At 46.1% G+C, this 26,215-nt stretch overlaps 1 protein-coding gene across 5 annotated transcripts in view; it reads right to left on the reverse strand.

Moving 5' to 3' along the window:
- PHYH (phytanoyl-CoA 2-hydroxylase) overlaps window positions 1–15,777 on the reverse strand; it is a 44,676-nt gene extending 28,899 nt beyond the window's left edge. For 2 of the 5 annotated variants that reach the window (XM_084811639.1, XM_084811638.1), the window contains exon 1: window positions 8,158–9,050. Coding sequence is in view for 2 of the 5 variants with exons in the window: in XM_084811635.1 (XP_084667761.1) it covers window positions 11,651–11,785 (135 nt within the window). In the remaining 3 variants the exon portion in view is untranslated. Of the gene's footprint in view, window positions 1–2,329; window positions 2,482–8,157; window positions 9,095–11,650; window positions 11,801–15,697 lie in introns of those variants that run through there. The other 3 variants (XM_084811635.1, XM_084811637.1, XM_084811636.1) reach the window with 3 other exon arrangements.
- Between the last annotated feature and the right edge of the window lie 10,438 nt (window positions 15,778–26,215).

The raw sequence follows: 26,215 nt of genomic DNA on the forward strand, positions 1-26,215 counted from the left end.
CAACAACAACTAGGATCAAAAAACATTCAACCACTGCCAGAGAACGTTCAGTCCAAATTTGAATTAACCTCCTCTTCCTTATATTTTTCTCTAGTTTCTTAACTAGGTATCTTATTGGTGCAACTCAGTGAGAAGTGTTGTGTAATGGTACGCACACTGCACCATTACACAACACATCGTGACTACTCACACATTGGCCCAGTTCACATGTAACTATCAGTGGTATAGTGGTATATTTTGAAGATGCTCATAATGACAATCATGAGCCCAAGGACAGTCCAAAAATGCAGGCAGCTATGTTGATCCTTATGTCTATCTCTGTGTGTGGGTGTACATATGTGTATACACGCACTTCTTGCTGGGAAAATCCACTTTCCCCAGCCACAGCTATGCTTAGAAGGAACAGGGAAGCAGGGTGGCAGAGTGGGTGGCACATGATGTCATTGTCTCTGCTAATCTAAAAGTCCTGGCGCTTCCGCCCTTTGAGTGTTAGCCACGCTATACCAGTGGTAACACTAAGAAACAAGCAAGTGCGCTGGTGAATTGCTCTCGCTTGGTTTCTGTCAGCAGGGCCGGCTGAACAAGCCAAGTAGCCTCAGTCCATGGTTCATTTAATGTTATGCCCAAACTAGGATCCTTGGCTTGTTTCTCCTCTAACGAACAGAAACTGAAGTGAAGAACAACGCTTGGCTTCAGATTCTGCCTTGTCAGGAGAGAATCAAATGAGGGTTCCTAGTTTGGATATGAACGAGGATTCCTGGTTTCTTTAGCTGCTCCGCAACCAGGCGGAGTCAAGCAGGAGCAATCGGGGAGCATCTCCTCAGCATGCTTGCCCATCCCTGATAAGCCAGCATTCTGGCTTATTGTTATGTGTGAATTAGCCCCATCTGTCTCTCTCTGTCCTAAATGTTCTGCTAAGATCATGTTTGTATATGGCCCACTCTCCTTGTGGATATAAGCTCATTCTGCAATGAACTGTTCTAATCACATAATAGATTTAGGTTAGCTTACATCACTCAGTGCACTATGATTCAACAACAACAACAACATGACCTTTCGCATGAAGCTGCCTGCTCTTTATTACTTTAGAAATGTCAGGATTATGTATGCTTCTTGTTGAGGCTTGCTTCAAGAACGTAATCATTTCTAGCAACCAGAGGGTAGTAGAGAATTGGTGACCCTTCACTAACAGAAGGCTCTTTGATCCAGTGGAGGCTTCCATCTGGCAAAAAGCAACATGATTTGTGGTGATGTCCCTTCCTCCTTGAAGCCCCTCATGTGACCCCACACTCTTCCAAAGAACTTCTGGACTCTTTGTCATGCAAATGCTCTTAGAAGCATTTAATAGTATTAAGCCTTACTGCTAGATAAAGATAATTTCTAATCAGCTGTTGCTAAAGATACGAAGCGGGGGAGAAATTTATAGGGAGAAACAGGGTAGGGATATGGATTGTGCAATGGCACACATGATGGCTCATATAATTAAGAGGTAAGCAGCCCATTTTGCTTCTTCATGGTGCCTGTTCAATCCCATATTTGGTAGCTGCCTTGGGACTGGAGAGTAGAAGGGAAGCATATACTGGCTTCTACCATCAGCCAGCAGGCCTAGGGCCATTGGGAGGCTGCATCATCTGCTTCCCAGGAATAATATTCAGCTAAGGGGGAGACCAACCTGGCCCATTTGCAGGGGCGTTTGTTTCCCCCTCCCTGCCAGAAAGAACACTTGACTCCAACCAGCAGTCGCCCTGGGACCGCAGAAGTCAGGGAAAAGAACACTCTAGCCCCATCCATTGGCCTAAGGACAAAAGTGTCACTCAAACAAGAACACTAGCAATGGACAATGGCCCTGGTCCATTGAGGGCGCAATCCTATCGAGATAGGCGGCCACCTCCGAACTTGGAGGCGACCGCCTATCCAAAGCAGGGCAGAAGAAGCATGGAGGGGATCGTTCCCTCCGCACTCCTCCTGCCCTGCTTTTTCGGCTAGACAGCTGATTGCGGCTGTCTAGCTGCAGGAGCACGGAGCGGGGAAGGAGGCTGCTGTACGATGCATAGGATGTGTTGTACAGGCAGCTACGCTCTCCCCGCCCCAGAATGCCCCCAGACACGCCCCTTTCCGGCCGCTCTGCGCTCTTCTTGCGAGCGCGGAGGACGGAGCTGTTCCACACCACCTCCAAGGCAGTGCAGAAGTGGGGGGTGGGTGGGTTGGTTCTCTGGGAACCAACCTCGGAGTGCGGGCTCCAAGGTTGGTTCCCAGAAAACTCCATATCCTATGGCCGTCTAGCGGCCATAGGATTGCTCCCTTAAAGTGCATTTAAATGCCCACTTACAGCTCGCCACCTTGTTCTGGCCTCAAAGAACTCTCAACTCTTGCTTTTCCCTCCACGCCACTTGGGTGCCTCTGTTGTTTTAGTTTGTAAGCCTGCTGGCGAGCTTCTCTCTCTTTCTATTGTTATGGGCCACTTTGGGAGACAATAATTGTCTGAAAAGCGAGATAAACATGTTTTAAGTAAATAAATATTGAAGATAACACAGATAGACTTAACTTACTGAGAGCCAGCGTTGCAAGTGTCAGATTAGGACAAGGGACACAAAATCCCTCGTGCAAAATCCCCACTCATCCATGAAACATGGGCCACAGAATCATAGAACAGTAGGATTGGAAGGGGTCTATCAGGGGCCAGTCACTCTCTCTCAGCTTAACTCACTTCACAGAGTTGTTATGAGGATAAAATGGGGGCAGGAACTATGTATGCTACCTTAAGTTCCTTGGAAGAAAGGTGGGTTATACAGTCATGTGAAAAAGAATGTACACCCTCTTTGAGTTCTATGGTTTTACGTATCGGGACATAATAAAAATCACTTGGTCCTTAGGTCTTAAAATTAGGTACAACAACACATGACATATTACACCGTGTCATTATTTATTTTACAGAAATAAAGCCAAAATGGAGAAGCCACGTGTGAAAAACTAAGTACACCCTTACTACTTCCATAGGTATGAAGAGGCCAAGTAGCAGCCAGGTGCTGCTAATCAAATGCCCTTGATTAATTGATCATCAGCAAGTGTGACCACCTCCATGAAAGCCGAAGTCTCAGGAGTTTGCTGGTCTCAAGCACTCAGGTGTGTGTTAACACAGTGCCAAAGAGTAAAGGGGGCCATGGTGGCTTGGGGCCATGGTGGCTTAGCGGTTAAGACGCTGAACTGCAGACTAGAAGGTCGGCAGGACAGCAGTTCGAGACCCGAGTGCTGCATGATGGAGTGAGCTCCCGTCTTCAGTCCCAGCTTCTGCCAACCTAGCAGTTCGAAAGCAAGAAATTGCAAGTAGATAAATAGGTACCGCTTCGGTGGGAAAGGCAACAGCGTTCCGTGCACCTCGGTGTTCAGTCATGCCAGCCACATGACCACGGAAGCATCTTCGGACAGCGCTGGCTCTTCGGCTTAGAAATGGAGATGAGCACCACACCCTAGAGTCGGACACGACTGGTTGGGAACACCTTTACCTTTACTTAAAGAGTAAAGACATCAGCAATGATCTTAGAGAATTGTTGCCGCCCATCAATCTGGGAAGGGTTATAAGGCCGTTTCCAAACAATTTAAAGTCCATCATTCTACAGTGAGGAAGATTATTCACAAGTGGAAAACATTCAAGACAGTCGCCAATCTTCCCAGGAATGGATGTCCCAGCAAATTCACCTGAAAGGCAGACCATGGCTCAGAGGCTCAGAGAAATTGCAAAACATCCAAGAGCTGCATCTCAGACTCTACAGGCCTCAGTTAGCATGTTAAATGTTGAAGTTCATGACAGTACAATTAGAAAAAGACTGAACAAGTATGGTTTGTTTGGAAGGGTTGCCAGGAGAAAGCCTCTTCTCTCTAAAAAGAACATGGCAGCACAGCTTAGGTTTGCAAAGTTTCATCTGAACAAATCACGAGACTTCTGGAACAATGTCCTTCGGACAGATGAGACCAAAGCGATGTTTGGCTGTAATGCACTGCGCCACGTTTGGTGAAAAGCAAACACAGCATATCAGCACAAACATCTCATACCAACTGTCAAGCCCGGTGGTGGAGGGGTGATGATTTGGGCTTGTTTTGGAGCCACAGGACCTGGGCACCTTGCAGTCATTGAGTCGACCATGACCTCCTCTGTATACCAAAGTATTCTAGAGTCAAATGTGAGGCCATCTGTCCGACAGCTAAAGCTTGGCCGAAATTGGGTCATGCAACAGGACAATGATCCCAAGCACACCAGCAAATCTACAACAGAATGGCTGAAAAAGAAAAGAATCAAGGCGTTGCAATGGCCTGGTCAAAATCCAGACCTCAACCCTTTTTGGCTTTATTTCTGTTAAATAAATAATGACACAGTGTCATATGTCATGTGTTGTTGTTCATCTGAGGTTGTATTTACCTAATTTTAAGACCTGCTAAGGACCAGATGGTTTTATTATGTCCTGGTACGTAAAACCATAGAACTCAAAGAGGGTGTACTTTCTTTTTCACATGTCTGTAAATGTAATCATGTATTCCTAATAAAAATGCTAAGCCTACTTGTATATCGGTTCCCCAGCAATACAGAGGAATGTAGGCAAAGCCACACATCCAGCAGGGCTTTCCCCATTTCTCACCCAGACATGCAGCAGCAGCTCCCTTCCCCCACTGTACTCTATGCTGTTGACGTTTAGACTATACAAACCAATAAACAATATGCAATATAGATGAGTAGGGATGCTGCTCATTAGAACAGTGGACCCAAACCGTTTTGGACCTGTGGACACACTTAAGAATGTGAGACACAGCTGTGGGGACACCGCCACAAAATGGCTCCCATAGAGGATGCAGCTAATCACATAATGGCTGCCATGTGTGTGGGAGAAAACAGTAAGGCTAGAGGCTGGGAGGGAGAGGGAAATGGAGAGCTGCTTCCTGACCCAGCCAATCTTTCCCTGCCCACACGGACCTTTCCCCTTTGGTCTCTTCCTCTCCACTTCCAGCCTCTAGCTTTGCTATTTCTCTCATCCACATCTCTTTACCTTACTGTCTCTTCCATGTCCTCGCCGCTCTCTTTCTCTTTGCCTTGCTTTCTCTTCCTGCCTGCTAAACAGCTGATCAGTGGCAGGTTCAGCTATGGGAAGGAGAACTTGGCACCCTAATGTTTTTCCATTTTTTATTTAAAAATTCTTTTTGAAGTGGGCAGGGAGTAGAGAGCTTCACGGGGCCCTTTGGAGGTCCCCATGGGCACTGTGTTGGGGACTCCTGCATTAGAAAACAACAGTGTCTCCATGCATGCAACCTCTCCCGGAGAGCTTGCTGGATTGTGGTAACTGAGTTGTGAAACATTAAGTGGAAATTAATAAATATATCCAAAGCCAAAATGTCTGTAAATTAACGAGTGCTGATGGGGACAGGCAGCCACCTCTGAACTCAGAGGTGACCCGCCTATCCAATGCAAGGCGGGCAGAGCGCCGAGGGGATCTTCTCCTCTGCGCTCCAGCTGTCCTGCGTTACCAGCTAGATGGCAGATTTCGACTATCTAGCCAGAGTGGTTCAGCGCGGGGGGGAGGGCGGGGTGGCCAGACGACACATAGGAAGCGTTGTAACAATGCTTCTGCCGCCCCCGTGAATGTCCCCTTTTCCTCCCGCTCTGTGCTGCTCTTCTGAGTGCGGAGTCCAGGATGATCTGCGCCGCCTACAAGGTAATAGGGGAGAGGCAGGGAGGCAGTTTTCTGGGAACTGACCTGAGAGCACGGGCTCTCAGGTCAGTTCCTGAAAACAGAAAAATCCTATGGCCACCTAGCCGCTGTCTAGCGGCCATAGGCTTGCACCCTTAGGAACTAAAATGAGAGATATTCGAAATCAGGAGTATATGTAGATGACATTTTATTATCACCAAATAAACCCCCAAATTCTGTGTCTAACATGTTAGAGGTTATTGGTGTTTACTAATATATCTGATCATAACCTTAATATAAAGAGAGAATTATGCTTAAATATGGCTGTGAGAGCTGGACTATAAGGAAGGCTGAGTGCTGAAGAATTGATGCGTTCGAACTGAGGTGCTGGAGAAGACTCTTACGAGTCCCCTGGACTGCAAGGAGGTCAAATCAGTCAATCCTAAAGGAAATCAACCCTGAGTGCTCATTGGAAGGACAGAGACTGAAGCTGAAGCTCAAATATTTTGGCCACCTAATGCGAAGAGAAAACTCCCTGGAAAAGACCCTGATGCTGGGAAAGATAGAAGGCAAAAGGAGAAGAGGACGGCAGAGGATGAGATGGCTAGATAGCATCACCGATGCAATGAATATGAATTTGAGCACACCCCGGGAAAGAGCGGAGGACAGGAAGGCCTGGCGTGCTATGGTCCATGGGGTCACGAAGAGTCAGACATGACTTAACGACTGAACAACAACAACAAATGTTAGAATATACAAAAATATAATATAACTAAGCATTTATCACACATTGGGCTAAAATGTCTTTCAATGTTAATTATAAAGCAATGACAAGGGAGGAAATACAGAAAGATCAGCAGAAATGTCTGCTTTTCCAATTGTAATGGCGAATAAAGATTGCAATTTTGAACATGAACATTTTATCAAGATTACTTTCATTTTTTAAAATATATCCATTCAAGCCTCCTAAATTATCTACTAAAACATTGGCCTCTCTCTCTCCCCAAGTTATAACTTTATATTATGCACCTCTATTAAGCAGTAGTTAGCCTGGCTAAAAAAATAAAAGCTTTGGTTAAACAAGCCAGATGAAAGATCCCATTAAATATTTACAGAGATATTATGAAAAAACATATAGTTGCAAGTTTGAAATCCTTGGATTGAATCGGTATGATACAATTGGAATAAATTTAAATTTGTTAAACTCTGGGACACTTTGTATCACACAATATACAATAGAGAATGGCCAACTATGGACTTATAAAACAAATTGTAATATGAGGGGTGAACCACCTCACCTCCTTGCTTCACCATTTTCAGCTGAATTATAAAATTCATCACCTTGCAGAATGTAAGAAGTTATATCTGGCACAGGGTTGTATCCAATGGGAGCTTTCTCTAGAGGAAGAAAACTCTATACGACAAAGATAATATAATATATCGAAGGTCTGTCATCCAAAAATCTGTAAGATTTTATTGAAGTATGAAGAATACTTAGTTGACAATTTGAAAATGAAAATTGGCTGATTACTTGAGGAAAGCAGCTACCTGACAGAAAACATTATTACAGTAGTGCCTGGTATCATCTCTATATGTATAATTTTCTTTTTTAAACCCACAACAGTGGTTCTAGAATGCCATAGGGAGAAATATTTTTTCCTGTCAAAAGCTTTTCCTTTGAACAGCTAACGGCAATATAGTGAAAACTATTACATATAGCTGCCAACCCTAGAATATGGACAGAACATGAGAGGTGGCCCAATATAGCACTTGACCTGGAAAAAATAATTAGGGCGCAATCCTGTGGCCACCAGAGAGCAGCTAGACGGCCATAGGATTTTTCAGTTTTTGGGAACTAACCTTGGAGCCTGTGCTTGTCTGGCCACCCGCTCCCACTCCGGCTAGACAGCCAAAATTGGCCATCTAGCCAGTAATGCAGGATGGCCAGAGTGTGGAAGAGACCCTCCCCTCTGTGCTCTGTTTGCCCTGCATTGGATAGGCGGTTGCCTCTGGTTTCAGAGGCGGCTGCCTATCCCGAAAGGATTGCTCCCTTAAGGTGCAATCCTACGCATGTTTTGACAGAAAAAAGTCCTAGAACTCCCAACATTTCCTAGCCAGTATAGCTGGCTGGGGCATGCTGGGCACTGTAGGAGTTTTCTCTGTCTAAACATGCATAGGATTGCACCCTTAAGCCAGGTCTCAGCTGTGACCCATCTGTGTGGTCTCAGGTAAGCCGTAGCTTACCTGAGCTGGCTCCACACTGCAAAGTTTCTACTTTGACAACTCATGAAAATGTTATTTATTATGTTTCTATACTGCCCAATGGACGGCGCTCTCTATGCAGTTCCCAGCAACTGAAACCATAAAATACAACACGATAAAATATAGACGTTTAAAACAACAGAATAAGATCAAAACCATAATGCACCACAGTAGCAGCACAAAGATTAAAAATACAGTAATTCAGCATGTGAAGCTTTACCCGTAACAAACGCCTGTTTTTCAGCTGCCCAAAATGGGTAAGGGCCCTTCCAGAGAAAGAATTTAGGCAACCACCCTTTCAGCCCGTTTCTGGCGGGGCACTCCTGTGCACATCTCCTCGGAAGGCTGCCTTCTCGAACTCGGTAGGGCTGACGACAGGCAATCCGACGGATGTGGGATCCGACGGCCGCGGCGAGAGCACCATCTCCCCACCCGCGTTGCCGGCGGTTCCACGAGCGCCACCAGGCCGTGCGCCCGCGCGGGCGAAAGCGCCCAAAGCTGGCCTGGGGGGGCAGGATCCGCCGGATCCAAAGCCCCCCCATTTCTCTGCGAGGGGCCAAATCCGTCTGCCTGTGGCTGGCGCAGGAAGGTCGCTTCCTGGGGCGATCTATGGCCCAAAGGAGGGGCCTTGAAGGGCCCCAAAACGCTCTGCGGGCGGCGGGGGCGGGAGAAGCCGCCCGCCGCGCCGCCTCGGAGGCGCAGGACTGCGGCGGGGGCGGCACATCGGCCTCCGCGCTCCGCCCGCGCCGTCTCTGGAACAGCTCCGGAGCGCCCAGGGGCCGAGCGGCCAGCTGGGAACCGCGGCCACGGGAAGGCGGGCAGGCGCAGGACGCAGCGCGCAGAGGCCGAGCAAGGCGGGCGCTTGGCGGCCGGAGCTCAGCGGACAGCCTCGCTGCCGGGCCGAGAGAAAGGATACGAGCGCGGCGGCCGCGGCCGGACGAGCGGGCCGGGGGCCACGGAGGTGCCGGAGCAGAATCCCCAGCCGCGCGGGCGCGCTCGCGGCAGGCGCCTGCTCTCGCGGCGCCTCCATGGCGGCCTCCGCGCGGACCAAGGATGACGACAAGCGCCGCCGCTCAGCCAAGCCAGCCGAAGACGAGCCGGCCGCCGCAGCACGAGCTCCCCGCGCCGGCTGGGCCCTTTTGGGCCGCGACGAGCCCGCCCGAGGGGCTGGGAGAGCGGCAGGCCCGCCTCTCGGGGCGCTGGGCGGCGCCGTGGGGCGCGCAGGGAGGGGCCGGGCCGGGAGCCCGGCCGGCCGCTGCCGGGGTTTATTTCATGGCGCAGGCCCAGGCAGGTTTGGGCTGGGGACAGTCCCGCCCCGCCCGGCCTCCCCCAGCCAGCCGCGCTGCGGGACCTTTTGCTGTCCAAACCCGCGTAGGATTGCGCCCTCGGTGTAGTTGGTTCTCCCGGTATTTTAGCACTTTTAGCTTCCTAGTCTTTCAGCTCTGGTGTTTACATCTGTATTTTAAATCTCTGCATTGCTGCTCCGTTTTATTCTGGTCGTACGGTCACATTCCGGTTTTAAGCTTTCATATGATATTATGTTTGTGCCGCACTCTGTGGTTTCAATGTCTGTGAACCGCTTGAGAACTTTGGCTATGGGGCGGTGTAGAAATGGAAGAAGTTCTCAGGGGCGCCCTTGCTGCCTTCTGAAATCCTCAAGAAGCCAGAATCAACACACAGACAATACGGCTCTTTCCCAAGGCTTTATTTCCATTCAACCTAATGACGCTTACAGATGCTCACTGCGTGAGCCTAATGAGGGAAACTTTAGAGAGCTGCCTACCAGGGGTTGCTAGCCTTAGTGAAATCAGTTGATCTCCGTCTGGAGGACAGAGGTGGGAAACCTCTGGATTTAAGGGCTGGGAGGCGAAAGTCAGCCCCTTTCCCATGGGGCATCGGGGCACAGCTGTTGACGTCGCGCCAAGCGGGCTGAGCACCTCCTCTCGGCGCCCTCCATCTCCCGCTTGTCCCTGTGCTGGCGCCTAGCGTCCCGAAGCTCCAGTTGTCCCTCCCCCTGCCTGCCAGGGTCGCTACCACTCTCAGGAATGTGAGCAGGGAGGGGCTCTCCCTCCATTGGCGCTTCTGAACAGCACGCGGGTTCCTCTCGCACGTTTTCTGTCTCTTCCTCAGAATCAGAACTGCTTTGGGGCTCTATGGGCTCCGATCCAACCCTGACATAAATCCATAATAAATAAGTAGTATACCCAATAGTATACCTTTAATTCTATTTCTTAATAGCTTATATATTACTTGTGCAGCATCCGTGGCTTTTGACATGTTACCACTCAGGAGACTAAAAAAAGGTCTCAGGCTGCTTATGTGTGTGGTAGAAAAAGTAAGAGAGCAATCCTATGGCTGCTAGACAGTGGCTAGACAGCCATAGGATATGGTGTTTCCCGGAGAACTGACCTCCACCCGCTTCTGTGCTGCCTTGGAGGCAGTGTGGAACAGCCCCATCCTCTGCGCTCGAAAGAGGAGGGTGGAGCGGCCGAAAAGGGGCATGTCTGGGGGTGTTCCAGGGCAGGCGGAAATGCCTGTACGACACATCCAATGTGTCATACAGCAGCCTCCTTCCCTGCTCAGCCCTCCCGTGGCTGTTTTATTTATTTATTCATTTCATTTCTATACCACCCAATAGCCGAAGCTCTCTGCCGCAATCGGCTGTCTAGCCGAAAATGCAGGGCAGCAGAAGCACGGAGGAACGATCCCCTCCGTGCTTCTTCTACCCTGCACTGGATAGGTGGTTGCCACCATGTTTGGAGGTGGCCGCCTATCTGGATAGGATTGCGCCCTAAATTACTCAACTCTCATCAGTTTCATGCACTGTCAATCCATGCGATTACTGAGAAGCAGATATTTCACATGAACAGATATTTCTTCCATCCAGTTTTCAGAGACCAGTTACAACTGGCAGCTATACATAACATTTTTTTGGAGTCACGTGATAGCGATCTATAATTTAACCTGTTTTTTGTGTGGGTTCAATCTGTTTTTGGATGTTCATCGCCCATGCTGTGTCGAGCTAGGCTGAAAAAACAGCTTGTGCTGCACCCACTCACGAGACAGGGCTCCATTATGACATGAGTAAAAAAGTGGTTGTGTTACTGTATCCTAAATATTTTTGCAAACAATAATTCAGGGAGTGAATGAATCACCCACCCTTGCTCTATGAGGGGTCTTATGGATTCAGTTAACATAGTGGTAGTAAATAAGTGAGGGGGAGAAGCAGGGGAAAACACTATAGGTGAGTGGAACTTGATGGATGGCCACTCCCTGGATGGATGACCACTCCTCCTCTTCCCCCCCACCTCCTCTTCTGCCCCTCCAGGTGGCCAGATCTCTCTCAAATCGATACATTTGGCACCTCCACCTCCTCTCCCCTTCCCTGCTCCCTTCTCCTCCCCCTCGTCTTTCAGAAGTTGATACATTTTGGAGACAGCCTGTCTGGGCTGCTCAGAATGCATAAGAAGTCCGAATATACAAGGTGGAACAAGGCGCCTCATAGGTGACCCGCTTCAGTTCGGGGTGCCTCGGTGCTGTTCTGACCTGCTTTGTAACTAAAAATATGTAAGTACTTAGTCCAAGTCATTGTCCAAAACATATTACATAAGAAGATTAAGAGATGACATCGAGGGTTAATTAAAAACATGGAAGGGTCTGGACTTGTGAAGCGGGCTTTTAAGAACAGCCTGCAGCGTGAATTAGTATCTTACCTTCCGAAACCCTTCAGTCTTGTTCATGCCAGACCCATGGATTAGTAAAGGATGGAAAAACACTGTATCTCCTTTCTCCATAGCAAGGTGAACTCTGGGAACACTTTTATCATAATCACGCACTCCATGGTACATCTTGTTTGAACCACCCTGGAAAAATCAATGTTAAAATGATCTTCTTACTCCTAAACGTATTAGTCTCACTTCAGAAACCAACATCTTCAGAACTGAATGACAAATGTGAGGAATGCTTAGCTGGATCAGACCAAAGTCCATGTAGCCCAACATTCTGTTTCCAACACTGACCAGCCATGGGGGATGAGGCTGATGGACCCTCTGCAGTGTTTATTTCATGCATCTGGTACCAAGATGTATACTGCGTCTGAACAAAGAGGTTCTGCTTTGTTACTGTAGCCTTTGAGAGGTCTATTGTCCATGAATTTGTATAATCATTTTTCAACGCCATTTGAGCTGGTAGCCCAATCACTTTTAGCACTGAATCCAATATTACACAAGCCCTAACCTTACTTTTTTCCATTCCCCCCACCCCCATGTGTTTATATACCTGTAACTCAGAATCACATTTTATGCATCTAACGAAGTGGACTCCAGTCTGTGAAAGCTTATGCCATAATACACCTGGTGGTCTTAAAGGTGTCACAAGACTGTTGCTGTTGGTGCAACAGACTAAAAGGACAATCCCACTGAACTTCTGGTCCTTTTAGACCATAATATAAATTGCAGCCATGGGGGGAGGGGGTGCAATCCGAATCAGGTCAAAGAGAGTCCTGATCCAGATCACACCCCCAGTACTTACATTTGTGTTAAAAAGAAAACAAGTAGCTGCTATCTACATCTTTAAAACAATGTGTAGTTTGCCCCTAGCTTTAGTGGCAAAGTTGAGTGAATTGTGTTCATTCACAAGAAGGCAAATTACGGCGTTTATCATCTGAAAAAAAGTTAGAGTTCTGTAGGGGAGGCTGTTCTCCAATACATTGGATCTTCAATACATTGTGTGACAGTAAGAAAAAGAGTCTTCTTCGCTGTGGCGCCGTGATAGTGGAACACCCTCCCTCCAGAGGCACATCTGGAACTGATAGGGCAATTGTTCCAGGGCCAAATTTTGGTAACATCCTAGAGCCACCAGAGTTTAGATGTCTTCCAATATAATTACTTTGTTACTTCTTGTAGTTAACTATGTGAGGTTTTTGTTGTTTCCTGTTGAAACAAAATCCCACAAAACATAATGAACTATACAGCCTGCATAGGCTGTTCAATACATGGCTTGCTTGTAGTGCAGCATTCATGAATCTGAGTGCTGTATCCTTTTACAAAATCCAAGTGTATCGTATGGAGGTTGCTAAAGGTTACAGGATGCTAGAAGTTACAGGAATATGGAGAATTTGTTCTCAATACCCCTAGAGAAGATGACACTAAAAAGGACACTGAAAAGATCATCATGTCTCAATGACTAGGTTCAGACGACACCATTACCCACGATGGATTAAGTAAACCACAGCAGCTTATGTAACCCATCGTTGGTTATCTTGCCGTCTGCTGAGCATTTTTAAATCCACAATGGCTTATTTGCTGAAATAGGCACTCCGATAACCCACAGGGTTATTTAACCTACCGTGGATTATTGTGTTGTCTGGCACGCCACAGTGGGTAAAGGGCATCGGCCAGCGAGCCAGTTGGCAAGAGCAGCAGAAATCTGTGCAGCTCTTGCTCAATGGGACGCGATCACCAATCGCCATCGCGGGCAAGCCGCTGCCCATGCCCCCTTCCTGCCCAGTCCTGATCAGGTCCCTTTTTTTTTTTATTTCCCCAGCCCCATTCCACCCAAAACAGGGGTTGGGTAAATAAAGAGTAATCCAGAATCCACCCCGCCAAGGACTGTGAGAGCAACACAGTCCTTGGCAGGGGGGTTGAATTTTGCCCCTCCCCTGATTTTCACGAGGATGACTTTGAAAATGCAGTGTAAGAGAATGGCGCAACAAGCACCATTGGCCTGCATTGTATTTTCAAAGTGCCCCTCATGAAAATCAGCCGGTGGGGACCCCCACCATCACCATGGGTCCTTGGGGCAACAGGAATCTCACCCAACCATGGCGGTGGGTGAGATTCCTCCCCCCAATGCCAAATTTTGCAAGGGGCACTTTGAAAATATAATGCAAACCACGTTGCTCCATTCACTTACATTGCATTTTCAAAATCTTCCTGGCAAAAACGGGGTGGTGGTGGTGGAATCCAACACCTTGCCAAAGACTGCTTTCCCCCCACAGTCTTTGGAGGGGGGTAGATTCCCCCCACCGATGTTTACCCCTTTTTTGGACATGGAACCCCTTTTGCGCAAAAGGGGTTCCCTAGTCCAAAAAGACCAAGGTGAAAATTGGGAGTCGGGGGCGATACTTGGCTCAACAACACTACAAGCGAGAAGGATCTTGGAATTGTTGTAGATCACAAGCTGAATATGAGCCAACAATGTGATGTGGCTGCAAAAAAGGCAAATGCTATTTTGGGCTGCATTAATAGAAGCATAGTTTGCAAATCCCGGGAAGTACTAGTTCCCCTCTACTCAGCACTGGTTAGGCCTCATCTTGAGTACTGTGACCAGTTCTGGGCACCACACTTTAAGAAGGATGCAGACAAGCTGGAGAGGGTTCAGAGGAAGGCAACAAAGATGATCAGGGGACTGGAAACAAAGCCCTATGAGGAGAGACTGAAGGAACTGGGCATGTTTTGCCTGGAGAAGAGAAGACTGAGGGGAGATAGGATAGCACTCTTCAAGTACTTGAAAGGTTGTCACAGAGAGGAAGGCCAGGATCATCCCAGAGACCAGGACACGGAATAATGGGCTCAAATTACAGGAAGCCAGATTCCAGCTGAACATCAGGAAAAACTTCCTGACTGTTAGAGTAATACGACAATGGAACCCCACCCTTGTGGGGTTCGCATGACATGACAAGCTGTGCCAGCAAGGTTAATTATGCAAATCACACACACACACACACACACCCCGTATGCACAGAAGAGGAAGTAAGTCACCATAGCTTATTTCCCTTCCATGATTATGTAACCCTGGTCGTTTAGTATAGGTATGTCAGAGAATTCCGCCATGGATCTCAGTGAGGCCGAATGCCAGTGCATTTGGCCCCCCAAAATCTGTGGCGGAACAAAGCCCCCCGCCCCCCCCGCCCCACGAAAGGCACACGAAACGGAGCACTTACCTGCTGCCACTCGCACTGCTTTGCGAATGGCAGCCACGGCTGCCATTCGCTTCTTCATTATAGCCGTGATAGGCTATGTAAATAATTACGTAGCCTATCACGGCTAAAGCAGGGATGTCATTTGCGTCCCTGCGGAGGCCGTGATAGGCTACGTAAATATTTACGTAGCCTATCACGGCAAAAGCCGGGCGCAAATGGCGTAGCGGCCGCCATTTGTGCCCCTGGTCTTTTGCCGTAATAGGCTACGTAAATATTTACGTAGCCTATCATGGCAAAAAAACAGGAACGCAAATGGCGGCTGCTGTAGCCGCCATTTGCGTTCCCTTTTTTTTTGCCGTGATAGGCTACATAAATATATACTATCATGGCAAAATACAGGGACACAAATGGCGGTGTGTCCATTTGGCCGCCATTTGCGCCACTACGGTGGCCGCCATTTGCGTCCCTGTGCAGCCCAGTGGCCAGATGTCCGGCTGCGGGTGGCTCCGGCTGGCAGCTCTGCAGAGTCGCTGCGGAGCGGAGCCAGCCGGGGAGAATTTGGGGGGGAGGGACAGAGCACCTCCCCCCCTCTGCGAATGTCACCCTTCGAAAAGGTAAGTGACTTTTGTACATCCCTAGTTAGTACAGGCATTGGCTGTGGATGAAAAACACTACAGCAACTCCCTAGAGCAGCGTAGCTCGACATTCTTAGAATGGACTATGCGTAGACCACATACAAAAATCACAGATGTGCTCAGAATTAATTTAACTTGAAGACATCATTCAGGAGCTCATAAAAATGCAGACATCTGTGGTCTTCAGGATGTTCCTTTTTTACCTGCGGCAATGTGCAATATTTGAAGAGCTCTTCATCTTCCAGAAAATCATGTATTTTTGTAACTGCTCTCTCATCTGGAATTAACTCTGATTTGGCAATTCAGACATCTCTCATCACCGCCAGTCCAGGCACCTTCACCTCCTTTTTGCAGATCTTTGTAAACTCACCTCTGAAGATAGGATTAAAACAGAAAAAGTTCAACTGGAAAATTTTGCTACAATATTAAAACGAGTCCGTGGCTCTTAAAAATTAAAATGAAAACCTCTACCTTGAAACATTATGAATAGTAGCTAGATCTAGAGAACCATATAACACACGCGGTACTCTCTGAAAGGCTTTTGCTGTATATTTATCAATTAAAAATTATTATGCCAAATGACAACTGTTTTTGAACATTCAGGGAGAGTTTCAAATGCAATGCACAATTCTGGGTGGACCTCCTGTGGCTTTCGGGTCCTGCTTGTCACATACAAGCCCTTGAGCATGTCTCAAAGGAGACATCTGGACAGCAACCAATGTATTAAGCAATGTCACTGTATGTAGATAAGACACCAGACGGTACTTTACCTGACTCGTTCAATGTCCTCATTGGAGAACACATTTTTTATGACTAGGTAACCATTCTCATCACAGAAACACCTTCTGGGCTTAGAAGGTTATTATCCAAGGTGTAACTGTGGAAATAGAAAAATTTAACAAAGATTGTGAAGGGGGAAAAGGAAGACACATAAAACACCCACCTGTTTCTGCAAATATTGACACAAAGTTAATAATTGACATATCAAAAAGACTTTATTCAGCAGTACTCCAATATAATACCGTACGCTGATAATATTGTACCGAACTAACAAATGTTTTATGTTTGAATCTTGGGCAGCAATTTTAAAACTATGTTCTAGGAAACCCTGGGGCTCCCTGATTAAAAAACAGTAAGGGCAGACAAGATTTCCTGAAAGATTGATAGTGGTTGCCCAATCCATTGGAAGTGTTCCATGCAAACTGTTGTGTAACCTACAATCTCTCGTGAAGTCTCCTGCAACACAGAGGACTTCTACAGAGAACATGCAGGGCTTTCTTGGCAGATAGGTCAACGTGGGAAGGGTTCTGTAAAGATGGGACATTTGAAATCTATGGTAATATGAAGGTACTTATTTCCATGAAGACAACACCAAGGGTTGCATGCAATGGCATCCTTCCACTAGCACAAAGCTTTCACCACTTGTGAAAACCCTGTTTTTATCCAGGCAGGGCTGGGTGTGCCTGATCTCGTCTGATCTCGGAAGCTAAGCAGGGTCAGCCCTAGTTAGTACTTGGATGGGAGACTGCCTGGGAATCAGGCTTCCTGCATTGAGCAGGGGGTTGGACTCGATGGTCTTGTAGGCCCTTTCCAACCCTATGGTTTGTTGACATTGAGCAAAGGGCTGGACGTGCCCAATCTCATCTGATCTCAAAAGCTAAGCAGGGTCAGCTCTGGTTAGGACTTGGATGGGAGACTGCCTGGGAATCAGGCTTCCTGCATTGAGCGGGGGGTTGGACTCGATGGTCTTGTAGGCCCTTTCCAACCCTGTGATTCTATGACATTGAGCAAAGGGCTGGATGTGCCCAATTTCATCTGATGTTGGAAGCTAAGTAGGGTCAGCCCTGGTTAGGACTTGGATGGGAGACCGCCTGGGAATCAGGCTTTCTGCGTTGAGTAGGGGGTCGGCCTCGAGGGTCTTGTAGGCCCCTTCCAACCCTATGATTCCATGATCCAGTATTTTGATTCTGCTTGCATAAGATGTTCTGCACAAGGCATTACAAGTTCATTAGACTCAGTGTTGCTTGTGCTAGTTTTGGAATATTAGCAGAGTTGGTGTTGATCTCCTAGTGGTTGCACTACTAGCACAAGCAACACCGAGTCTGATCAAGTTGTAGTACGGTGTGGAACAGCTTGTGAAACTTGTGTAAGCAGAATGAACGTATCGGATTTGACATTTGTGCAAGGGTCTGTCCATGCAGTAGGAGCCTTATGCTAGCAGGATGACGCCACTGGTTACAACCTCAAGCTTCTTAGGAATAGTAGCATTAATACTCCTAGAAATCGAGAAATATACCACAACCATGCCCTTTAAGAGCATACTAAAAAAGAAGAGATGTATGTATACAATAATGATTATATTTATATTTTATAGTGTTTTATTGTATGCCAATGTAAGTGTTGTGAAAGAAAATGTAATCTCTCTCTCTCTCTCTCTGAAACAGAGACATATATTTAAGCAAAATAAGCTATTTAAGATCCTAAACACACTTATTAGGTAGCAAGCTGTAAGTATTAACTTGCTACTATGTACCCTAACTTTACTGCACAGGTGCAATAGAGAGGCATTAGGGCCAGGATAAGTTGAACTAAAGTTGAGAAAACTTCTGTTTGTAAAATGTTGGGGAACATGTTGGGGAATGGATATCGCTTCTTACAGTTTGACATTTGGTAGCTATTTTCAACGGGTGTTACATACCCAGAGAGGAACTGCAGAATTGCAAAATCCATAGGACTCAAGTAAGTCATCAAGCTGATGGTCAATGGATCCAAAATTATAAAAAAATCACCAAATCCAAGTTTGGACTCTTAGTCAAAATATATCTATATGGTTTCCTCTCTGTCATAAAGAGCTTAACATTTAAATTATGTTTTCATGCAAGAAGAAATAGGATAAAATACTGCTTACCGAAACGGTATTGGATCTTTCATAGCAGTAACATGGGCTGAAGTAGGAAATGGTGTCTTGAGCGTAAATTAAGGAAATAAAGTATTGTTTTGATCAGATATTGCATCTGAGGAGAAATAAATTCAGGACAGGTTTAAAACCACAGAAATATTGAAGAAGAAAAACTTAATATAATGTAGCGTATTTTAAATTATTCTCCATAAGAACATAGGAACATAAGAAGAGCCCTGCTGAATCAGACCAAGGTCCATCTAGTTCAGCATTCTGTTCACCCAGTGGCCAAACAGCTGCCTGTGGAAAACCAACAAGTGGGACATGAGTGCAACAACACCCTCCCGTCCATGTTCCCCAGCAACTGGTGTAGGTAGGCATGGAGGTAACGTATAGCCAGCAGGACTAGTGCCCACTGATAGCCTCATTCTCCATGAATTTGTCGAATTCCCTTTTAAAGCCAACCAAGTTGGTGGCCATCACTAGATCTTGTGGTAGTGAGTTCCATAGTTTAACTATGCGCTGTGTGAAGAAGTACTTCCTTTTATCTGTCCTTCATCTCCCACTGATAGGCTTCATGGGATGACCCCGGGTTCTAGTATTTTGAGAGAGGGAGAAAAATGTCTCCTTACCCACTTTCTCCACACCATGCATAATTTTGTACACCTCTATTACGTCTCACTTTACACCCCTTCTTTCTAAGCTAAATAGTTCTGTAAATTGTAACCTTCCCTCATAGCAGAATTGCTCCAGTTCCTTTATCATTTTAGTTGCCCTTTTTCCAACTCTATAATATCCTTTTTAGGTGTGGTGACCAGAATCCACACACACAGTATTCTAAGTGTGATCACACCATAGATTTGTAGAAGGACAGTATGATATTGGCAGTTTTGTTATCAGTTCCTTTCCTAATTATGAATCTGCCTTTTTTACAGCAGCTGCACACTGGGTTGACATTTTCATCGAGCTGTCCTCCACAACCCCAAGATCTCTTTCTTGGTCAGTTACTCCTAGCTCAGATCCCATCAGCTTATACTTGAAGGTGGGATTGTTTGCCCCAACGTGCATCACTTTACACTTGCTTACACTGAACCGCATTTGCCATTCTGATGCCCACTTTCTCCATTTGGAGAGATACTTTTGGAGCTCCTCACAATCCCTTTTTGTTTTAACCACCCTAAATAATTTGGTGTCATCAGCAAACTTGGCCACTTCACTGCTTACTCCTAATTCCAGATTATTTATGAATAAGTTGAAAAGCATTGGTCCCAATACAGATCCCTGTGGGACCCCACTGTTTACATCCCTCCATTGGGTGAATTTATAATTTATTCCTACTCTCTGCTTTCTGTTCTTTAACCAGTTACTAATCCATAAGAGGACCCCTCCTCTTATTCCATGACTGCTAAGTTTGCTCAGGTGTCTTTGGTGAGTGACTTTCTCAAAAGCCTTTTGGAAGTCCAAGTAAAAAACATCTACTGGATCACCCTTGTCCACAAGTTTATTGATACTCTCAAAGAACTCTAAAAGGTTAGTGAGACAGGACTTACCGTTGCAGAAGCCATGTTGATTCTTTGTCCTTCTATTTGCTTACTAATGTTATCTTTAATAATGCTTTCAACCAATTTACCTGGAAGAGATGTTAAGCTAACTGGCCTGTAATTTCCTGGACCCCACCTGGATCCCTTTTTAAAAATTGGTGCTGCATTGGCCATTCTCCAGTCCTTTGTTACACGTGTTAGGGACATGTTATATATCTTTGTTAGAGGGATCAACAATGTCATATTTGAGTTCTTTAAGAACTCTAGGATGAATACCATCATCCCATGAATGATGAATGCCCAGTGAAGGTCAGTAAGGATGAATACCCAGGGATGAATACCCAGTGAAGGTCAGTAAGGTTGGGAACTTCATCCTTTGTCCCCTATCTTTATTTCAAACACAGATGGGGCATTGGGTACAGGAGGAGAACAAACACAAACAAACAACAATGGATATTGTTGGGAAACAACAATGTTGGGAAACAACAATGGATATTGCTTCTTACAATCTGACATTTGGTAGCTATTTTCTGCAGGTATCACATACCCAGAGAGGAGACCTGCTACTGCAGAACTGCAAAATTCATAGGAGAAAGGTGAGTTAGCAAGCTGGTGGTCAGTGGATCCAAAACTATCAAAAATTCACCAAATCCAAGAATGGACTCATTATATACATATATACATACATATATATGGTTTCCTCAAATTGCCACAAAGAACTTAACAATTAATAGATGTTTTCAGGCAAGAAGAAATAGGGTAAAATACCACCTACCAAAAATGTATTTGATATGTCATAGTAGCAACTTGGGCTGAATGGTTTCCTGAGAACAAGTCAAGGAAATAAAATATTGCCTTGGCCAGATATTACATCTAGCGCGGAAATAGACAGATGCAGAATCACAGGAACCATTGTCCTAAAGGAGGAAATGAACTAAATACAATGTAGCATATTGTATTTGCCATAATTATCTTAGAGCTGCTTTATATCTAAATCCACACACACAAACGATAACACTTTCAGTTGCTTGTGCATTATGTAAACCTGCCATCTGGAAACATAATTTGGTTGGAAGTCTCAGCAGATACTTCTGACATGGGAGCAACCACAGAAGCTGCAGCAACTCTGTAGATACAGGTATGAAAAAAACAGTTAACACATGTTTTGACAGTGTGGTATAATTTCTATGTGACCCTAATACTGCAATCCTAGTCACACTTACTTTAAAAAGTCACACTTACTTAAAGTGTTATATCCAACACTTTACAGACTCTGGATATTAAAAAAAAAAAAAAAACTAGGGTCAAGGAAGGTTCAATCAACAGCAAAATAATTTTCAGTACTAATTCACATTAATCTCTGCTTCACAATATTCTTCTCTAGGTTCTAAACTAGAGATCTCATTTGATCAGTACAACTTACTGAGCAGAAGCAACCATGTACCATTACACAACACATCATGACTGCTGCATGCACAGGGGCCTGCTTCACATGTAACATTCAGTGATGTAGTGGCAAATTCTTGAAGTGCAGGAGCTCATGATGACAGGCATGTAGTCATGCCCCCAAGAAGAACCCAAAAATGCAGACAGCTTTGTTGATTTATATCTGTGAATCAACGCAGCTGCACATACAGACACGCACATACGTTCCTGGGAAAAGCTTTCCTCCAGCTACTGTGAGGATTGCAGCTACGCTTAGGGGGAAGTCTGAGTGGGGTGGCACATGATGTCATTGTCTCTGCTAATTAAAAAGTCCTGGTGCTTTGACCCTGCAAGCCCTGGCCCCACTATAGCACTGGTAACAATAACAAGCAAGCATGCTGGTGAACGCTGCCCGATTGCTCTTGCTTGGCTCCTGTCAGCAGGACCAGCTAAACAGACCAAGTAGCCTCTGATCGTGGTTTGTTTATTATATCATATCCAAACTAGGATCCTTGGCTTGTTACTCTTCTAACAGTCTGGAATCTGAGGTGAAGAACAACACTTGGCTTCAGATTCTGCCTTGTTAGGAGAGTAATACTAAATAAACCACAGATAGAGGCGTCCTGGTTTCTTTACGTGCTCCACTAGCAGGAGGAGTCAAGTGGGAGCAATCGGGCAGTATGCCCCCAGCATGCTTGTTCATTCCCTATACACCACAATTCTTCTGAATTCTGGCTTATTGTTATGTGTGAACTGGCCCTATCCATCTCTCTCTGTCCTAAACTTTCTGCTAAGATCATGTGAGGATGTGGCCCACTCTCCTTGTGAATATAAGCTCATTCAGCAATGAACTGTTCTAAATGCATAATAGATCTAGGTCAGCTTAAATCACTCAGAGCACTATGATATTTTTATATAACAACAACAACAACAACAAGGCTTGTCGCATTAAGCTGCCTGCTCTTTTTTTACTTCAGAAATGGTCAGGATTGCGTATGCTCCTTATTGAGGCTTGCTTCAAGAATATACTTAGAACAGCTACTGAAATGTGGTTTCTGTGGATGTTTTGGAGCTTAGTAAATCTGTCCCATCTAGCCTGGTTTGAGTGGTGAGTTTGGTTGATTTGGCTCACTCAGAAGTTGCTGTTCCATCCTTTGAGCAATACAGGCTATGCACTGGAACCTATACTGAAACGTGATTTCTGTGGAGGTTTTGGAGCTTATTATATCTGTCCCATCTAGTCTGATTTGACTGGTGAGTTTGGTTGATTTGGTTCACTTGGAAGTTGCCATTCTGGGCTATTTTTCTTCAGTACCAACTATTGCCCGGAACAGGAATCGGAAAATGGTTTCTTTGGACGTTTTGTGGCCTATTGCATCCTGCCATGGAGTTGTGTGACTGGTGAGTTTGGTTGATTTCGTTCATTTGGAAGTGTCCCTTCTGGGCCATTCTGTTCTGTTCCAGATATGTTCTGGGCATTATGGGGTTAATAATAATATACTATTGCAAGCGTTTTAGTCCTAAAATATTGTTCTCAAGTTCCGTTCTAGCTTTTACACCGTCCCAATATCCTAAAATATTGTTCTCGAGTGATTCTAACACATACCATTATTTCTGGCATGCTTTTAAAAAATATATATATAAAAGGCCCATTCTGGCCCATTCCGGCTTTTACACCATCCCAGAAATCTTTCTCCCATCAGAAGCTTCCCTTTCAAACAACTAAGGGCAACACAGAGACAACTATTAGATAGAGACCTAGTATACTAGGCCAAACCCAGTGCTGTAGTGGAGGCAGGCCTCGCAGGGATACAGCCCTGGCACTTTTTCATTAGCAGGGACTCTGATGTCAACTGCCACCCCCCTCAGAATTCTCTGTTCCCTCTGAGCTTAGCTGCGATCCTCACTGTAGCTGTTGGGGGAATGAATTTTCCAAGCAACAATATATTGTTCCATGTTGGAATGCAAAGTATTTGGGATGACTTGGTCTGGAATGGGTAATTAAGACCTATTTGTTTTACCAAATACGTGCTCCTGGTGGAGATGAAAACTCCTAGAACTGGTTTGTTGATATGGATTGACACAGCTGCCTGAAATTTTTGGACTGCCCTTGGAGACTATCACAATGACCTCCTGCATTTCCAAATTTACCACTACACCACTTGATGTGTGTGTGTGTGTAGTTCAATCCAGCTGGGTGTGTGGGTGTTTCTGTTGGAGGGGGAGGGGGGAGATATAATGAAGGAGCTTCGGAAAGGCTAATGGGTAACGTTGGGGCGCTAAGGGAGTGTGCAAGGGGGCTGTTTAAATGAGAAGGGATCTGTCCATGAGGACTGAGTTGAGAGGGTGAAGCTTCCATGGAGTATCATATTTTGAAAACCTAAAATGTATGTGTTTGAATGAGTGAGTGGGTGATAAGGATTTTAACACCCCTGCATTTTTTCTCAGATGTCCAATTGAAATACCCCTGCCTTACTCTCAGCTGTACTGTTTTTGGATCCCAGTTGAAGGCTGTATATCTTACAAGGTTGTATAATCTTAGGGGCGTGGCTGTGAGGAGGCGTGGCTGTGACTGTTACGAAGGGACTCTGTGGTACTGGATTTGCCACTGCACTACTGGCTAAACCTAGTATACAGACAGAACATGAGAGGTGGCCCAATAGAGCACTTGGCCAGTGAAAGAGATTTAAGTCCAATCTCAGCCATGATCTGTGTGGACTCAGGGAAGCGGTGACTTATGACTGGCTCACGCCACCTAAAGTTTCTGCACTTTCACAGCACTAATGAAAAGCACTAATTTGGCAGGTAAACCTCTACCCGTATACCAATTACGCATAACAAATGCCTGTTTTTCACTTGCCCAAAATGTGTACAAGCCCTTCCAGATAAAGAATCTAAGCAACCTTCCTTTCTAAGTGTGCACTTCTATGCACACATTCTTAGAAGTTTGCTGTATTGAATTCCATAGGATTGATGCGCAATTAGACGTATGTGGACCAGACTGCAAGAGCGCAATCTCCCCCCGCCCCCCTGGTGGCTGCTGGGGGATGTTTTGGAAGCTACCTTCCACTAGCACAGCTGCCGCATATGTCTGCATGGGTGAAAAGTCCCAAAATGGATCCAGGGGCAGGGCAGAACCCAAACCACCTCAACACTGGATCCCAAACCACCTCATCTCCCCTCGAGGGACCAAATCTGGCCCCTCTCCTATGCCCGCCTGTAGTTGGTGCAGGAAACTCCCTTCCTGTGGTGATCTGTGACCCAGCAGTGGGATTTTTAAGTACAAACGAAAAAATGCTCCGCAGTTGTGTGGGGAGAGAAACCGCCCTGGCTAGCTCGACCCACAGGCCTGAGGTGGCAGATGGATGCTTTCAGAGATACCACACAACAAACGCTGTGGGAGAAACTGCCCCCCATTTTGGCCCTGCTGGCTCGATTCACAGGATTGTGGCTGAGGCAGCAGATCGATCTCATTGCTCCCCCCATGCTGTTTTTCCCCTCGCAGATGAAACAGCTTTTAAGAGCACAGGAGCTGAGCAGGTCCTTCCTTCCTGGTCAGCTGGGAACCCTAGTCACAAAAAGAAAGGAAGGCGCAAGGGGCACAGGATGCAACAAGCAGAGGCCGAGCAGGGCAGACGTTTACACAGCCAAAGTTCAACGGAGAGCCTTGCTGCCCCCCGCCACACGCCCCAGGACGGGAAAAAGGATACAAGTGTGGCGGCCGCAGCCAGATGAGCGGGCCGAGAGGGAAGGAGGTGCCGGAGCCGAATTCTCAGCCGCACAGGCCCACTCGAGGCAGGTATGACGATGTCAGCAGAAGTCAATAATAATAATAATCGCTGCTGCTCAGCAAAACAAGCTGAAGAGGAGGCGGCAGCCCCCATAGCGGCCACTGTGGTGATTAGGTCCTTTTCGTCTGTGACAAGCCCGACGAGGCAGGCCCACCTGTCAGGGCTCCTGGTATCACTGTTAGGCAGTGTCAAATGTCAGGGAAGGTTTTCTCGGGATGTTTGTTGCGTGGCATCTCTGAAAGCAAAAGAGAGGTAGTCCAAGGAGAGGGTCGCACTCTGAAGCAACACGAGGGAGGAAAAACACACGACAGCGTCCTGCCCAGTTCGAGAGTGCCAAAGCAGATTTCTTTTAGAGAAGTAATAGTGAAAAAGGCCTGATTTGTTGCAAGCTGTGGGCAGCGCTTCATGGAAGGTCTCGGCAAAGTCTACAAAAAAGCACACCAATGTCATTAGATTATGTAAGGCAGCCTCTCTCTCTTTTAAATACAGACATGTAGAAGAGCTAATCCTTGCGATTGCTCCGTCACGGAAGTTTGTGGGCTCTTTACATGACGCCGTGACCCTCCTGCACTAAATGCCCTTTGTTTCCATTTCAAATAGATCGCAGATAATAAGCGGCAAGAAGAGGAGCGAGATCAATGAAAGAGAATGGAAGACTCCGATACGGGGAGAAGGCGGGTGGTGAAGGAAGTGAATGTAAAGGGAGTCAGTGGTGATCCTGCATTTAAAACGGAAGCAGAAAGCCCCGTTTTAAATGCAGGATTTTAGGCTGGTGTAGAAATGCCCTAAGACAGGTGTTACTGACTCAAAATACACATCAGGGTTTTAAAGAGCAGTCAAAATCCTGGTAATAGGTTCTCCAAGCGGAGGAACCTAGGGAAAACTAAATGTACATTTAACACAAGATTGGGAGTAGGAGCTGGCAAATTGTCAGCATATAGAGTAATAGAGTAAATGTTTGCAAAAAGGCAAAAAGGTTAAAGTTTAACTCACTATTAATAGTACCAGATGACAGTCAGGATGCTGAAATGAAGGACAAGCCGGTGAGGCAGGTCAAGCATCTCA

This window comes from Heloderma suspectum, chromosome 7, assembly GCF_057233095.1.
Source record: "Heloderma suspectum isolate Gila_16-S chromosome 7, 16-S_ref, whole genome shotgun sequence".
NCBI lineage: Eukaryota > Metazoa > Chordata > Lepidosauria > Squamata > Helodermatidae > Heloderma > Heloderma suspectum.